Source organism: Protopterus annectens, chromosome 7.part0 (genome assembly GCF_019279795.1).
Source record: "Protopterus annectens isolate FY-2018-M chromosome 7.part0, PAN1.0, whole genome shotgun sequence".
NCBI lineage: Eukaryota > Metazoa > Chordata > Ceratodontiformes > Protopteridae > Protopterus > Protopterus annectens.
In genome coordinates this window covers 893,064,647-893,078,753 of record NC_056739.1, presented here as the reverse complement: position 1 = coordinate 893,078,753, position 14,107 = coordinate 893,064,647, and the positions used below count along the sequence as shown (strand labels likewise).

The 14,107-nt window shown below is 42.5% G+C and overlaps 1 protein-coding gene across 1 annotated transcript in view; it reads right to left on the bottom strand.

Annotated features, from left to right (window-relative positions):
- Positions 1-14,107, bottom strand: part of RRP9 (ribosomal RNA processing 9, U3 small nucleolar RNA binding protein) — a gene marked incomplete in the record, with an annotated part of 550,676 nt that overhangs the window by 309,868 nt on the left and 226,701 nt on the right. Inside the window, 1 exon segment of the mRNA XM_044077476.1 lies at positions 1,333-1,425. Coding sequence (XP_043933411.1) covers positions 1,333-1,425 — 93 coding nt within the window.

Below are 14,107 nucleotides of genomic sequence, written 5' to 3'. Positions count from 1 at the left end.
AAAGAAACCCAACACCATCGCCTGTGTTAGCACCTTCAGTAGCATCCACAGGAATGAAAATTAAATTGGTCTTGCCCCTTTGCTATTGAGGAAATGTAAAGTAAACTTAAAATGTTATGATTTAGTTATTGATCATTCTCATAGTAAGGAGCAACAGCAACGTTTAACACAACTACATGTTTTACGCAGAATAATCAGTAAACACAATGAAAAGCCCAGCCATAATAAACTATTCACAACAGAAAACAGAAATGGACTGCAGAGCTACACCTTTAAAACTTGTACTTGATTAACTACTTATTTTGCAGACATTTCCAATTAATGACAAGGCCACTTAATGCGCAACTGCATTTGGGGTCATCCAGTCCCAGCTGCTGTAAAGGAAATTCTTCGCTTTAGATCATATCAGATATGCAGCAGATACGTTTTGGCCATGACTATGCACCAAGTGACCCAGGTTTAACTAGTGAGTCAGGAGTTGAAGGAGATGGCCAAGGAAAGACAAAACTGGAAGGAAGGAGTAAGTTTACATCCAACAACAGAAGCAGTCTGGGAGAAGGACCAGTACTGCACTTCACTTCCATGCTGAACACCCTGGGGGGGCAGTGAGTATAATCCTGGTCAAAGAGTGTATGCACTCCAAATAAGCATCTCGAGTCTACCGAAGTCTGCACTTGAAGCAGCTCATACTAGTCGGGCACTTTTATAGAGTCTTGCTGATGATAAAAGAAGAGTTATTAGGAGCAATTAAAAAAAAAAATAATCTCCCTATGTCTGTCCTCCAGGTACCTCTGATGACAGGCAAGGGGTGCAAGAGGAATATACAAGCCAAAAGGGGGAACATGACCTGAAGATTCCTTTGGGGAGTGTCAGATGAGAGAGGCAAATTATTTAAAAATAATTTTTAGGCCTGGACCTGTAGCAGAATAGGGGCTTTACTAGAGCCGCCGTGAACAGAGAGAATTGTCACCAGTTTATTTAGAATGATCATATACACAATGTTTGAAACGGTGCATATAATAAAACATTTGCCAAGGACTACTGCAATCACATTCCAGTACAGGTTTACTTGGACTTTCATATGCTTCAATATAAGCTTTTAACCTAGTTCACTCTATAATGAGCACTGCAAAAATGTGGGACTGAAGTACATAGCAGGTTTAGCATACATTTCTAACTCTGTTTCATGCTGGATGAAGGTAAGCCATATGCAGTCCAGAATGGTACTTGGATATAAAATATTTCAGTTTTTACTTTCCCTAGCTGCAAGAGATAGTCTCAGACACTGTTATTGATGGACTTCTCTCAGCTTTAAGGATCCTGCAATCTTACCGAGACAGCATCCCTGTGTCCTGTGAACTTGTAAAGGTACTTGCACGTTGCTGCTTCCCAAATCAGAATAAGTTTGCCCCGGTCCCCAGATGCCTAGTACAAACACAAAATGAAAACAATGATTATTAAGTATGGCAAAGAAGATGTTTTTAAAATGAAGATACCACACTGTTTGTGACAGAAGAAACTTGCCATACCAGTACCAAAAACTAAGTAATGAGCCAAATACTGTATATAAACGTACCAAAACTTATATACAAATAAATCTCCATCACATGATACCTGAGAAAAGTAAAGTTGTGTTTAGGACCTACCAAAACAGCAGATGTCAGTAGAATATTGATGCAGTACTGCTTGCATATGGGAAATATCCTGCCAAGGATACCAAACATCCGGCCAGTATACAAAAGTAGAAGGCCTTCAACTTGCACTGTACATCTGGCCTACAACCCAAGCATCAGAATTAGTGGTACATAAGGAATGCGTGGGCATTAAAATCCTCAGGAGTTTTCTACCCAAGACCCAAAAAAAAGTGAGACACTAAATTAAGACATACCAACAAGGTGAAGGGAAAATGTACATCAGATCCACCTCAGCCAAGAAACAGGAAGATATCCAAGAAAAAGGGTGAAAGTAGGGAGGATGCCAATACAGCAAAAGTGATTTACTAGGACATCTACTGCTATAAGTTTTTACACAATACTATGCTCTTCATTGATCACTGTTGCATTACTGCTTGCCTATGGGAAGACACTCAAAGCTATGTAGAACATCTGGGAGGAGGAGGATTGAGGAGTGGAACTGGAGTTTAGACCTCCTTGGGGGACAGATCTACAGAAAGCAGTTCTAGGCCCAGAGAGGGCACCAGTTTTGTAAAGGTGTGAATGGAGGACCAAGTTGCTGCTTCTAAAATAGGTTTTGAATCCAGATTCTTGAAAAAAGGCACCAGAAGAAGAAACAGCATTGGTAGAATGAGCTTTGACCTGGCCTGGAAGGATTTTCCATGAAAGAAATAAACAAATAGCCAAGGGAATCAAACTACAGATGTTCTGTTTATAAACAGGGCAACCCAGCTTTTTATCCAAAAAAGAAATGTATAGTTGATCAGTTTTTCTAACAGCCTTAGTTTTGTCTAAGTAAAATCTAAGCTGTCTCTGAAGATCAAGGGAATGTAAAAATTCTTTACTTTGAGGATTTGAGAAGAAAGTGGGCACATTAAAACTGGTTTAGGGACATTTTCTTGGCAACTTTAGGCATAAAAGAAGGGTTAACTCCTAAAGGATAGTGTGTTCTTGTGAAAGATGAAGAATGAGGAGTAGCTATAAAGGATTGCAACTCAAACACGTTTTAATGAAATAAGGGCTGTTGACAAAACAGTCTTCCATGTACAAACTTTTCAAGAGGAAGAGAAGGCAGGCTCAAAAGGAAGAACAGTCAAAATTTCCAGAACATAAGTTTCAAACAGGAGGAATACATTTTCTTGGTAGCCTGGTGTGAAGGATGCTTTTGTGCACAGAGTTGGATCCAAAGGCAAGCAGGTGGAGATGGCTGACAAATGTGCTTTAATGGAAGAATCTGTCAATCCTGTATTGAGCAGCAGACAAGAGAGGGCAGAATAGTAAGATTACCCACATAAGGGTCCTTTTCTTTTTCTTCTGGTACCAAATACAAAACCTCTTCCATTTGGAAACATAAAATTCTCTTGTAGCAGGTATTCTGGCCTCCTGTAATACCTATGGCATGTCCAGAGAAAATAGGTACTAGATTGGTCTGGGAATCCTATCATCCAAACTGTCAGGTTAAGAGTTTGCAAGTCTGGGTGGATGACAGAGTCTGTTGTATGAGCAAATCTATTCTGTGAGGTAATTTGTTATGATTGCACTTGGCCAGGGAGAACAAATGTAGTCTTAGCCAAAAGGGGCTCACCAACAGCATCTTTAGGCTGTCCTCCTCGATTCTGAGCAGGGACTTTTGGAATCAGAGGAAATGGAGGAAAAGTATACAGGAATTTGTCTTTCCATGACAGTGACATGGCATTTATTCTTCAAGCCTCTAGGCATGTAACTTGGAGCAAAACAGTCTGAGCTGCCTGGTCTTAGTGGAAACAGAGAGATCTGTTTGAGGACAACCTACAGGAAACATTTCTCTGTTTAACATATACTCGCTAGTGCTGCATTTTATCTTCTCATGTAATCTGCCACTGTAGTCATCTGAGGGAATGCACACTGCCTGATGGAAGAGATTGTGTTGGACAGCTATTTCCCAAGCTGTCATGGCAAATGTGCGAGATAAGATTTTGTCCTTCCCTGTTTGCTGATGTTACCAAATTGTAAGGGCACTATCTGTGAGCATTCTGGTTCCAGAAGACCAAATATTATGTGAAGACTGAAGAGCGAAATCAGGGCTCGACATTTATGCAGTTCTGTCTTGCCTTGATCATACACCTTAAACTTTTATGTTCATAGAACATGCTCCACATGCCAGATCTGAAGCATCTGTGAAAACTTACTGGTGAGGAGAGGAAGCCAGAAAGGGCAGTCATGGATTGTCTGATATCAGAAGGAATTCCTACTTTATGAAGGGCAAGAGAGGAATTGGGAAGTTCAGGGGGTAAGTGCTGTGCCCAAACAGACTTGAGATACTGCTGAATATTGCTCATGTGGAGTCTCAGAATCGTTTATATTGGTTGAAGACCTGTATCCCAAGGCGCTCAATCTCTTTCTTGCCAAGGTCAACTGTAGGGGAAGAAGGGACTGGAAATAAGATATCAGAACCTGCATCTTTTTCTGAGGAAGAAATGTCACCGTGGAGACCATGTTCAGATGGCAGACCAGAAAAAACAGATCCTGAGAAGATAGGAGACGCACTTTTTTCAACTTTGGGATGAAACGCGGGCAAAGAAAGGGACCATGGTGAACCTGAGGGAAGCTTGATTCTTGGAGACCCAGAGAAAAATTGTCCAGATAGACATAGATATGTTCACCCTGGTGCCTGCAGAATGATATGACAAGGGATTAAACATTTGGTAATTGCTCTTAGAGCTGTAGAGAAACCAAAGGGTAAAACAGAAAATTGAAAATTAAAACTCTTAAGGCACAAAATCTTCAGTATTTTCTGTTACCTACATAAACGGGGATATGAAGACAGGTGTCCTTGACGTCCACAGTAACCAAGAAAGCTTGAGGAAGGATCACTGGTAGAAGATTTTGCAGAGGCAGCATCTTTAATTCTGCACCACTAAGAAGGCATTGAGAACTGATGCATCCAGAATGGACGCCCAGGTGCTCTCCTTTTTTGGGATCTGAAACGGTCTTGAATGAAGCCCCTTTTTTCTACTGGAGTAGAACTATTTCTATAGTTCCCTGACAGACTTAAGTCTTGCAAAATGGATAAAACCACTTTAGTCTGTAGCTTTCTGTTATACTGAGGACCTACAGATCTAAAACTATAAATCTACGCAGAAAGGGAGGGAAAAAGCTTCCTTGAAAGGGAAAGAGGGGATATGCTGAGCTGGAAGGGGGGGTGATGCAGACAGTCAGACTGGCGGACTGTAAGGTGTACTCAAGTCATTTGAAAAACAATTTGGATTTTTCTTGGAACTTCTGTTCAGAAAACCTTTTATTCTTTAGGTGAGATTTCTGTTTATTTTGAAAATAAATTGTCTAGCCCTGGAAGGATAGCTTCTCTGGAATTTTAGAATGAGAAAGAAATTTATTTAAAATCTTGCATAATTTTACCCCATTCCCTGCAGGCTCTTGAATATTTTACCAGCAGTAGGGCCAAAGGGATTCTTCTTGTTCACAGAGTATCTAATAATCTGAAATTGCCTTCCAACAAAAACTGTGACCTTAACCAAGAACACCTCCTTAAAATAGACCCAATAGCAGTGACTCTAGAAAATGCACCTGCAGCATCATGACTGTAATTTAGTAGTGTGTCTAGCTACTTGAGTGGTAGAAATGAGCAGAGATAAAATGGAAGATTTATTGTCTGATTCAGGTATGTCTGCTAGTAACTTATTTATATCACCCAGAATAAATACAAAAATATCTAATCATATGGGTTTGACAGTTCATGGCAATGACAGGAAGGGTAGCAGAAGTGTACACCTTCTTTCCATACCGATCCATAGCCCAACTGTCATTACGTACAAGAGGGAAACAGTCAGGTGGGTTTGTCAGATTCTATGAATATTAGTGCTGGATATGAAGGAGTTTTGTAAAGAAATGTGTGTCAACTTGTTTAAGTCCTGGGGATTGGGATTATGAGTTTAGACAAGATATGGAAAAGATATTCTGGAAGGTCCTCTAACACAGGAGGGACTGATGAAGGCTTGTGAACTCCCATTTGCAGTTCTTAATAGCTTCTTTATACATCAGACACACTGCTATCCTTACCAATGAAAATGTGCATTATTTTCAAAACTGCCTTTCCAAAAGCAAGCTTCCCTAGGGAAGAATTGGGAGACATGATATCCTCACATTCTCAGATTCAAAACCTTCTGGAGAATGGATAATGGAGTAATAAATAAGAGATTCCACCACTGATTCAGTCTTCCTCTACAGAAGAGTCCTTAACCCTCTTATGAAAGGAGGAAGAAGCAGGAAAGGAAAAAAACGAGGGGGTTTAGAAACAAATGCCTTAACAAGCTCTTTGGAAAAGTCACACCACTCTGTTTGTGGATACCAGGGAGTAGATGGATCAAAAAGAGAAAAGAAGTTATGTACTCACCATAACACTCCATCTGTGTTGTCCATTTTCACACCTCCTCAACTGATGGGTTCGGATCCGATCCATCGGATCTGACTCGGCCATTGCTAAAGCTCGTAGCAACCAAAAACTCTCAAGCTTCTCCCTTACCTACAATGCACCAATCCCAATTACCTCAGCTCTTGTACTTTCTACTAAAGCAGCAAACAAGATGGAAATCTTCATAGAGAAGCTATACCTGGAGTTATAGATCCTCTAAACACTCATTCTTCCGGAAGCCTTAAGGATGGGGGTTGGTGGGAAGGAAGTTGAGGAAGAATGAAAATGGGCAATATAAATTGAACGTTATGTTATGGGGAGTACAAAACTTCTTTATCTGGTGGTGTCAATTTTCATTCTGTCCTCAACTGATGGGACAAACTCCCCAGCTACCCAATTCTGAGGGTGGATTCCAGGAAAGATATTCCTGAGCACCACAGAAGCAAAAGATGCCCTTCCTCTGGAGACCAGATCTACTTTGTAACAAGTAATACAGGTATGGGAAGTAGCCCAAGTAGCTGCTGCACAAATATCATCCGTGGACACACTGTATTGAAAAACTGTGGAATGGGCTGGAACAGGTTTGTCAGAGCAATGCCCAATTTTTTATACACAAAGGAAATGCAATTTGTTATCCGTCTAGATAGACTAATTTTGGCAACTGGTTTACCCAGTGTTGGTTCTGCACATGAAGCAAATAATTGGTCAGAATTTCTGATGTTTTTAGTCCTATGCAAGTAAAAATGCAACTGTCTATAAACATCTAATAAATATAACACGCATTCTCATTTGTTAGAAAATTTGGGAAAGAATACTAGCAAATTAATAGATTGCTTTATAGTGGATTCTGTCACCACCTTTGGAAGAAATGACGGGCTGTTACATAAAGTTACTGTCTTTAGGGAAAATCAAGTATGGAGATTTTGAGCACAATACTTGGATTTCAAAAATTCTTCTGGCAGAGGTAATGGCTACTAAGAAAACTGTTTTCTATGAAAGATATTTGAGTTTGCATGTAGCTGAAGGTTCAAAATGAGTTTGTGTTAAGAGACTGCAGCAGAAGGTTTAGGTCCCAAAGTGGAGTAGGAGCTTTTAAAGGGGGGCCTTAAGAGTATAGTGCCTTTCAAAATGCTTTGTTCAACTTATGGGATGCTACAGAAGAACCATTTATTACAAGAAAATTTGATATCGCTGCTAAATGTACTTTAACGGTAGAAAAACTAGCTCCTCCTTCAAAACGATGTGCTAGAAATTTCAAGATATTATGAATGGGCTGTAAACAGTTCAACATTATGTTTTTGAGCCCAAAAAACAAAGCTTTTCCATTTGCTGGATTATAGTTTCCTGGTGGAAGGTTTACGGGAGGACAAAAGAATAAGACGGACAAGAAAAGAGAGCATAGGTTGTCTGGCTATTAATGGAAATGGAGAAACCAGGCAGCTACCTTGAGGTTTACTATGTCTGGATGTATCATGCTTGTCGGGTGAGAAAAGAGTTGGATCCAGAAACCAAGGTGGTTGAATTAGGTGAGGCCAAAGGAAGAGAGACCACATTTGTCGAGCACAATAAGGGATAATGAGGATGACCTTGTTCTTTAATCTTGTAGCTTTCTGGAGAAATTTGGGAATTAATGGAGTGGGAGGATACGCACAAAGGAGACTGGGGGGGGGCAATCGTGAATTAGAAAGTCCCTCGAGGATTCCCCTTCTTGGGGGGGATTAGGGCACAGGAAGCTGCTGCATTTGTTGCTCAGGGGGGCACGGATAGATCTCAGCAAGGCTGGCCCCATAGACTGAAGACAGTGTTCGCAATCTTTTTGTTGAGGGGCCATTCGTGAGGTAGAAGAATGCATCTGCTCAATTTGTCTGCTATCAAATTGGACTTCCCCGAAATGTTTGTTGCTAAAAAAGTGGTTGGAAGAGACTGCCCACTGCCACACACTGAGAGCTTCTCAACACAACGGGAAGAATTTGGCTCCTCTCTGTTTGTTGATGTACCAGACAACGGACATGCTGTCCAACTGTACTGCAGTTGTCCTCAGAGGGGCAGCATTCTGAAATTCATGCAACACTAACAGCACTGCTCTCATCTCTAGGACATTTATATGCAAATTGGCCTGCTCGGGGGACCAGGTGCCTTGGACTGTCAGAGCACATCCAGTCATCCTTGCCCGGAAAGAGGAGAAAGGACTGAACCGTGACCATCCGAAACTTGGTTCTTTGAACTGTCTTGTTTAGTTTGGCGAGAACAAGAATTGGTCTCCAGTCCCTTGTTTCTTTTTGGCACCAAAAACAACCTCGAGTAAGCTCCAGATTCTATCTGGTCTAGTGGTGCTCTCTTGGATGACTCTTCGGTGAAAGGGGAGGGGAAAAAAATAAAAAAAAAAAAAAGGAGTATTACAGCCCCTGGAAATAATCTTCTGTATCCGGGTATCTTATCTAGCTGGGTTCTCTGGTTCAGGGATAATCGTCCCCAGACTGTCTCCAGAGGCAGACAACCGGGTCTCCTTTCAGGAGCTCTGGTAGGGTTTGTCAAAGAACGATTCTCTGTAACCATGGTTCTGCAGGCCATTTCCACCACAGGGGCATCTTTATCTATTAGAGTTCCCTCCTCTACCTCTGGGGAACCTCATCCACGTGCGTCTTGAAAAGGACCCCAAGACTTCTTGCATCACATTTTTCGACCATGTTGTTGACTCCTGGAAAAAGTTTGTTGAGGAGCCGAAAAATGCATGCCCACGACAGACAGGGTCTTTCTGTCTTTTTCACACTTGGATAGTGTGTCTTATTTTGGAACCAAACAAATGTTCCATTAAAAAAAGCACTGATGAAAGAGGACTTGAAAGGCACCGCAAACCCACAGAGGAGCATCCAGGTGTGCCTCTTTATGGAAATGCCTGAATCCGCTGCCCTTGAGGTTTTCTCTGCTACATGAGAGATTAACCTGATGGATGAACTGGATATGGACTGTACGGTCATCAGACGGTATGCAAGAGATGCCTGAACTTCATCAGAAAAAGCAACCGAGCATTTGATAACTCCTTGATCAAATCCTTCTGTAGTCTAGTGAAGTGTGCCAAATAGTTCAGAGACCTCAAAGCGAAGGTCGCTGAAGCAAAGATGTGCTTCCTAAATCTGTCCATCGCCCACTACACCCTGTTAGGGGGGTTGACAGTGGACTTTCCTTGGCTAGTTCCTTTTTGGTGGTCACCATGACCATGTTATCAATAGGAACTCCCTTTACCAAAAACTGCCTATCTGCAGGTAGTGCCATTATCATATCTGGTCTGCAAGGAATGGGCTCTATGGTGTTGGGGTCCTTCTATGCTCACCATGAGAACAAGTCAATAAGTTCATCAGCAGGCGGAGTCACCTTGGAGGTAGAGGGTCCAGTACCAAAAGCCTCCAGGAGAACACATTTCCTCAGACGTAGGGTTGCTGGGCGTCCAACCACCTCTCTGTTTAAGAATTTCTAGGATGTCTCCAAATGAAACATCTTCAGCAGGTGATTGTGGTGACCCTTTGCCTTCATCAAAATCCGTCTCTTCAGTGATGGTGATGGACTCCACCGGGGAGTCTATGTGTTTTCTCTTACACATCCTCTTCTCGGGGACCTCTTTAGTGGGATGCTCTGGGGAGGTATCAGAAGAGGAGATTACAATTCCCTGGGTGGAAGCCTGGGGTTTTGGTACTGGCTGTCCCTGTGGAAGGAGATGGGGAGGTTCTGAGTGATAAGACATCATGGCAGAAGACTTAGGCTCCAAGGGGGGTGGTTCCATCAGAACCATCAATGCAGCGACTCAGAAACAGAGGACGTTGAATCCAAGAAGACAAGCTTCTGAATCATATCCCTCCCATGCTCCAAGATGGAAGCTGGAGCCAAGCTGTCCAGTGCTAATTCTCCGAGGTGCAGAGACTGCTCTGAAAGTTTTAGGGTCAAATGCGTCACAGTACAGTTGTGTACCTACCATAAATGTAGATGTTTGAATGTATTCACTGTTGCAGTCATTACACTTGGGTTATCCTGCTGGCAGGCTACCCGCAGTCGGCCAGAATTCCAAAGTCTAGGTCCGGCGTCGGTTGCTGTCGCCTCTTCCCTGACGTCAGTGCGCCAGGGGTATAAAAGATGCAGCAGATGCCATTTTCTTCAGTTTTTCTTGCCCCAGATGTCAGGTGCCCCCAAATAGGTAGGCTAAAAAAATATGCCAAGAAGCATGCATGTACTAAAATAAACATTTCCTTCATCTACAAGCAAATACACCACATAGGTTGTATACAATAGAGAAGTACAGAAAGGTCCCAGCAAAGAAAAAAGGGGATGGTGGGTGGGTGGGTAACCTGGACTGCAACAGTGAATACACTCGAACATCTACATTTATGGTAGGTACACAACTGTACTATGTTCATCGTGTTTCACTGTTGCAGTCATTACACTTGGGTTGAATCCCAAAGCTGAGGTTGGGTGGCTAGGCCTAAATAGGATTAGGAGAGGCTACAAGGCCCTGCAGAACTGCAGTGGCAAAGCCTGCTCTGGATTTAGAGTAGAGAGGTAAGTGGTAGTGCTTGGTGAAAGTGTGTACTGAACTCCAGGTTGTAGCCTCTAGAATGTCTTTGGTTGGTACTCCTCTGAGGAAAGCTGCTGAAGTGGCTGCTGCTCTGGTTGAATGTGGCCTAATGCCCTTAGGCACTGATTTGCCATGTTGTGAATAGCAGAAACGAATGCAGTGTCCTATCCATTTTGAAACAGTCTGCTTTGAGATAGGCTTTCCTTGTGATCCTGCAGCATAAGCTAGAAACAATTGCTCAGTTTTTCTGAAAGCTTTTGTTTTGTCCAAATAGAAGCATAGCAGTCTGTGTATGTCCAAAGCGTGCATAAGTCTCTCCTCTTTATTCTGGGGATTTGGATAAAATGTTGGCAAATGAATGGTTTGGTTAAGAGCCACACTGGATACTACCTTTGGCATAAATGTTGGGTTTGTCCTTAGAGAAACCCTGTCCTGATGAAAAATGATGAAAGGTTCCACTACCATTAATGCCTGTAACTCTGAGACTCTTCTTGCTGAAGTTATTGCTAGGAGCACAGCAGTTTTCCATGATAAGAATTTTATATCAGCTGTATTGGCTGGCTCAAAAGGAGGAAGTGTGAGCTTTTCTAAAACAAAATTGAGGTCCCATGTAGGTGTCGGTGCTCTCCTTGGGGTCTTATGTTTTTTGCCCCTCTGAGGTATTGTCTTAGTAGTGGATGAGAGAAAATAGGAGGTTCCGTATTGTAATGAGCTGAAATGGCAGAGGCATGGATCTTAATTGATAAGGATAGGCCTTTGTCCAGCATCTCAGTTAGGTATTGTAAAATCTGAGGTATATTTGGAACAAGTGGTTCGAGTCCTTGTGCCTGGTTCCAAGCACAGAATCTCTTACATTTTTCTGCATAAGATTTCCTAGTGCTGGGCCTCCTGGCTTCTAAAATGACATCCATAACAGCTTTAGAGAGAGGTGTGGTCTGAGTGGCTATATTATCTGCCATGCAGCCAGATTTAAGGTTCTGGGTTGACTGTGCAGAGTCTGATTGTTTTGTTGAGTCAGAAGATGAGGAATTTGAGGTAAAGCTCAGGCTGAGCCTTGAGACAAGCTCTTTAGGATTGGGTACCAGTGCTGGCGTGGCCAGTCTGGGGCAATCTGAATTATTTTTGGCTTCTCTTGTTTGACTTTTAGGAGCACATTGGGAAGAAGAGGCAGTGGAGGAAAGGCATAAACTGTCAAGTGTTTTCCAGCTGAATGATAGAGCATCCACTTTCCATGCTTGTGAGTGATAAGTTCTTGTGCAGAATCTCTGTAGTTGGCAGTTGTGAGGGGAGGCAAAAAGATCTATGTCTGGGCGTCCCCATTTCCTTGTTATCATGCTGAAGACCTGTGGATTTAGTTTCCATTCGTGAGGATCCATGAGATTTCTGCTTAGTTCGTCTGCCAGAGTATTTTTCTTTCCTGGCAGGAATTGTGCCTGCAGACGTACGTGATAGGTCAGTGCTGTGTTCCACAAAGTCATGGCTTGCCTGCAGAGGGGGTAGGAATGTGTGCCCCCTTGCTTGTTTATGAAGCACATAACTGTGGTATTGTCTGTCTTTAGTAATAGTTGTCCTGGATGTAGTAGATCCATGAAGGCTGTCAGGGCATGCTGTACAGCTAACATCTCTTTTTGATTGATGTGAAGATGCATTTGTTTTTTGGGCCACGTGCCCTGAATACATTTTCCTGCCATGTGTGCCCCCAGGCATAATCCGATGCATCTGTTGTTATCATCTGCCTGGCTGTGGGTAAGGTGAAAGGCTGTCCCTTCTTGTGGTGACAAGCCAGTGCCCACCATCAAAACTCCTGTTGCAGGCAGGGAATAAGAGTTATTGTTTCCAGGCTGTGGCAATGTTGAGTCCAAAACACTTTTTAGATGCCATTGTAGTTTCCTCATATGCAGTCTTGCATATGGAATTAGAATGCAGGATGCCATGAAGCCCAGAGCCTGCAGAATGTTTCTTGCAGGGAGCTGCGTCTTTGTTGCCATCATTTGAAAGTAATGAGTCAGTTGCCTTTGCTTGTCTGGCGTGAGATAAGCCATCTGGGCAGTTGTATTTAAGCTTGCACCCAGGAATATTATCTCTTGAGAGGGCACTAGTATTTACTTCTTTTCGTTTACTGTGTACCCCAGGCAATTTAGCAATCTTTTTACAAATGCCAGATGCTTTAGTAGAATGTCCTTGCTCTCTGCTTGAATAAAGCAGTCGGCCAAGTAGGGATATATTTGAATTCCTTTTTGTCTGCAAAATGCAATTACTGGTGCCAGGCATTTTGTGAAGACACTGGGCGCAGTAGATAAGCCAAAGGGCAGTGCAGAGAATTGGTAATGCATTGAGCCAGCTATGAATCTGAGGTATCTTCTGCAAGATTGTCTGATTGGGACATGCAGGTAATGCCTCCTTGAGGTCCAAAGTAACTAGCCAAGCCTTCTTGCCCAGCATGGGTAGAAGTTGCTGCAGTGTTAACATTTTTAATTTCGGAACATCCAGGAAAGTATTTAGGATTGATAGGTCCAGTATTGGTCTCCAGGCTTTGTCCTTTCTGGGTACCAGGAAAAGTCTTGAGTAAAATCCTTGTACCTGTTCTTGCTGTGGTACTCTCTGAATAGCTCTCATGTCCATGAGAGCAGAAATTTGTTTTTGTGCCTCTGCCCATTGGTTTTTGGCAGGTCTGGCATACCTTTTGATTTTGGAAGGGTGTTAAAGTGGAACCTGTAACCTTGAGAAACAATATTCAGTACCCATTTGTCCTGGGTGATCATGTGCTAATTTTGTGAGAAAAGTGCTAGCTTTCCCCCCAAGGGTGCTGCCAAAAGGTAAGGGCTTGACATTTGTAGAGGGAAGTCATTGGGACTGCTTCCTATAAGGTTGTGATTTGTCTTCTCCTCCTTTGGGGGCTGAAGCACCCCATTGTTTAGGTCTGTATGAGCCTTGGGGCTGAGATCTGCCTCTTGGGTGTCTGTATCTGCCTCTTTGTGGCCTGTCTGACACCGAAAAGGACCAATTTTTAGAAGGCCAGCTTCTGCTAAATCTAGGTGGCTGAACCTGTAAGAAATCCTTTACTGTCTGCATTGATTTTGCTTTATCCTCCATTTTCTTTAACACCTCTTCTGCCTAAACACCAAACAAAGTATCATGCTGTAGTGGAGCATCCAATAATTTTACTTTAACATGATCGGGTAAACTTTGTTCTTTTAACCAAGCATGCCTTCGAATGACAGAGCCTGTAACTGCGGCTCTGCAAGAAACCTCTAATGAATCAAAACCACATTGCAGAGTATGATTTCCACTTGTTCAGCTGCATGCAATAAATCCTGCATTTCCTTATTGTCAGGACATTCTGAGTTTGTAAGCATTTTCTATTTTAACAAAGACACTAGGTATTGTTGATACTTAAGCATGTGAAACTGGCAGTTTAAAGCCCTTATAGCTAAAGTAGCAGAAGTGTAAACTTTTTTCCCC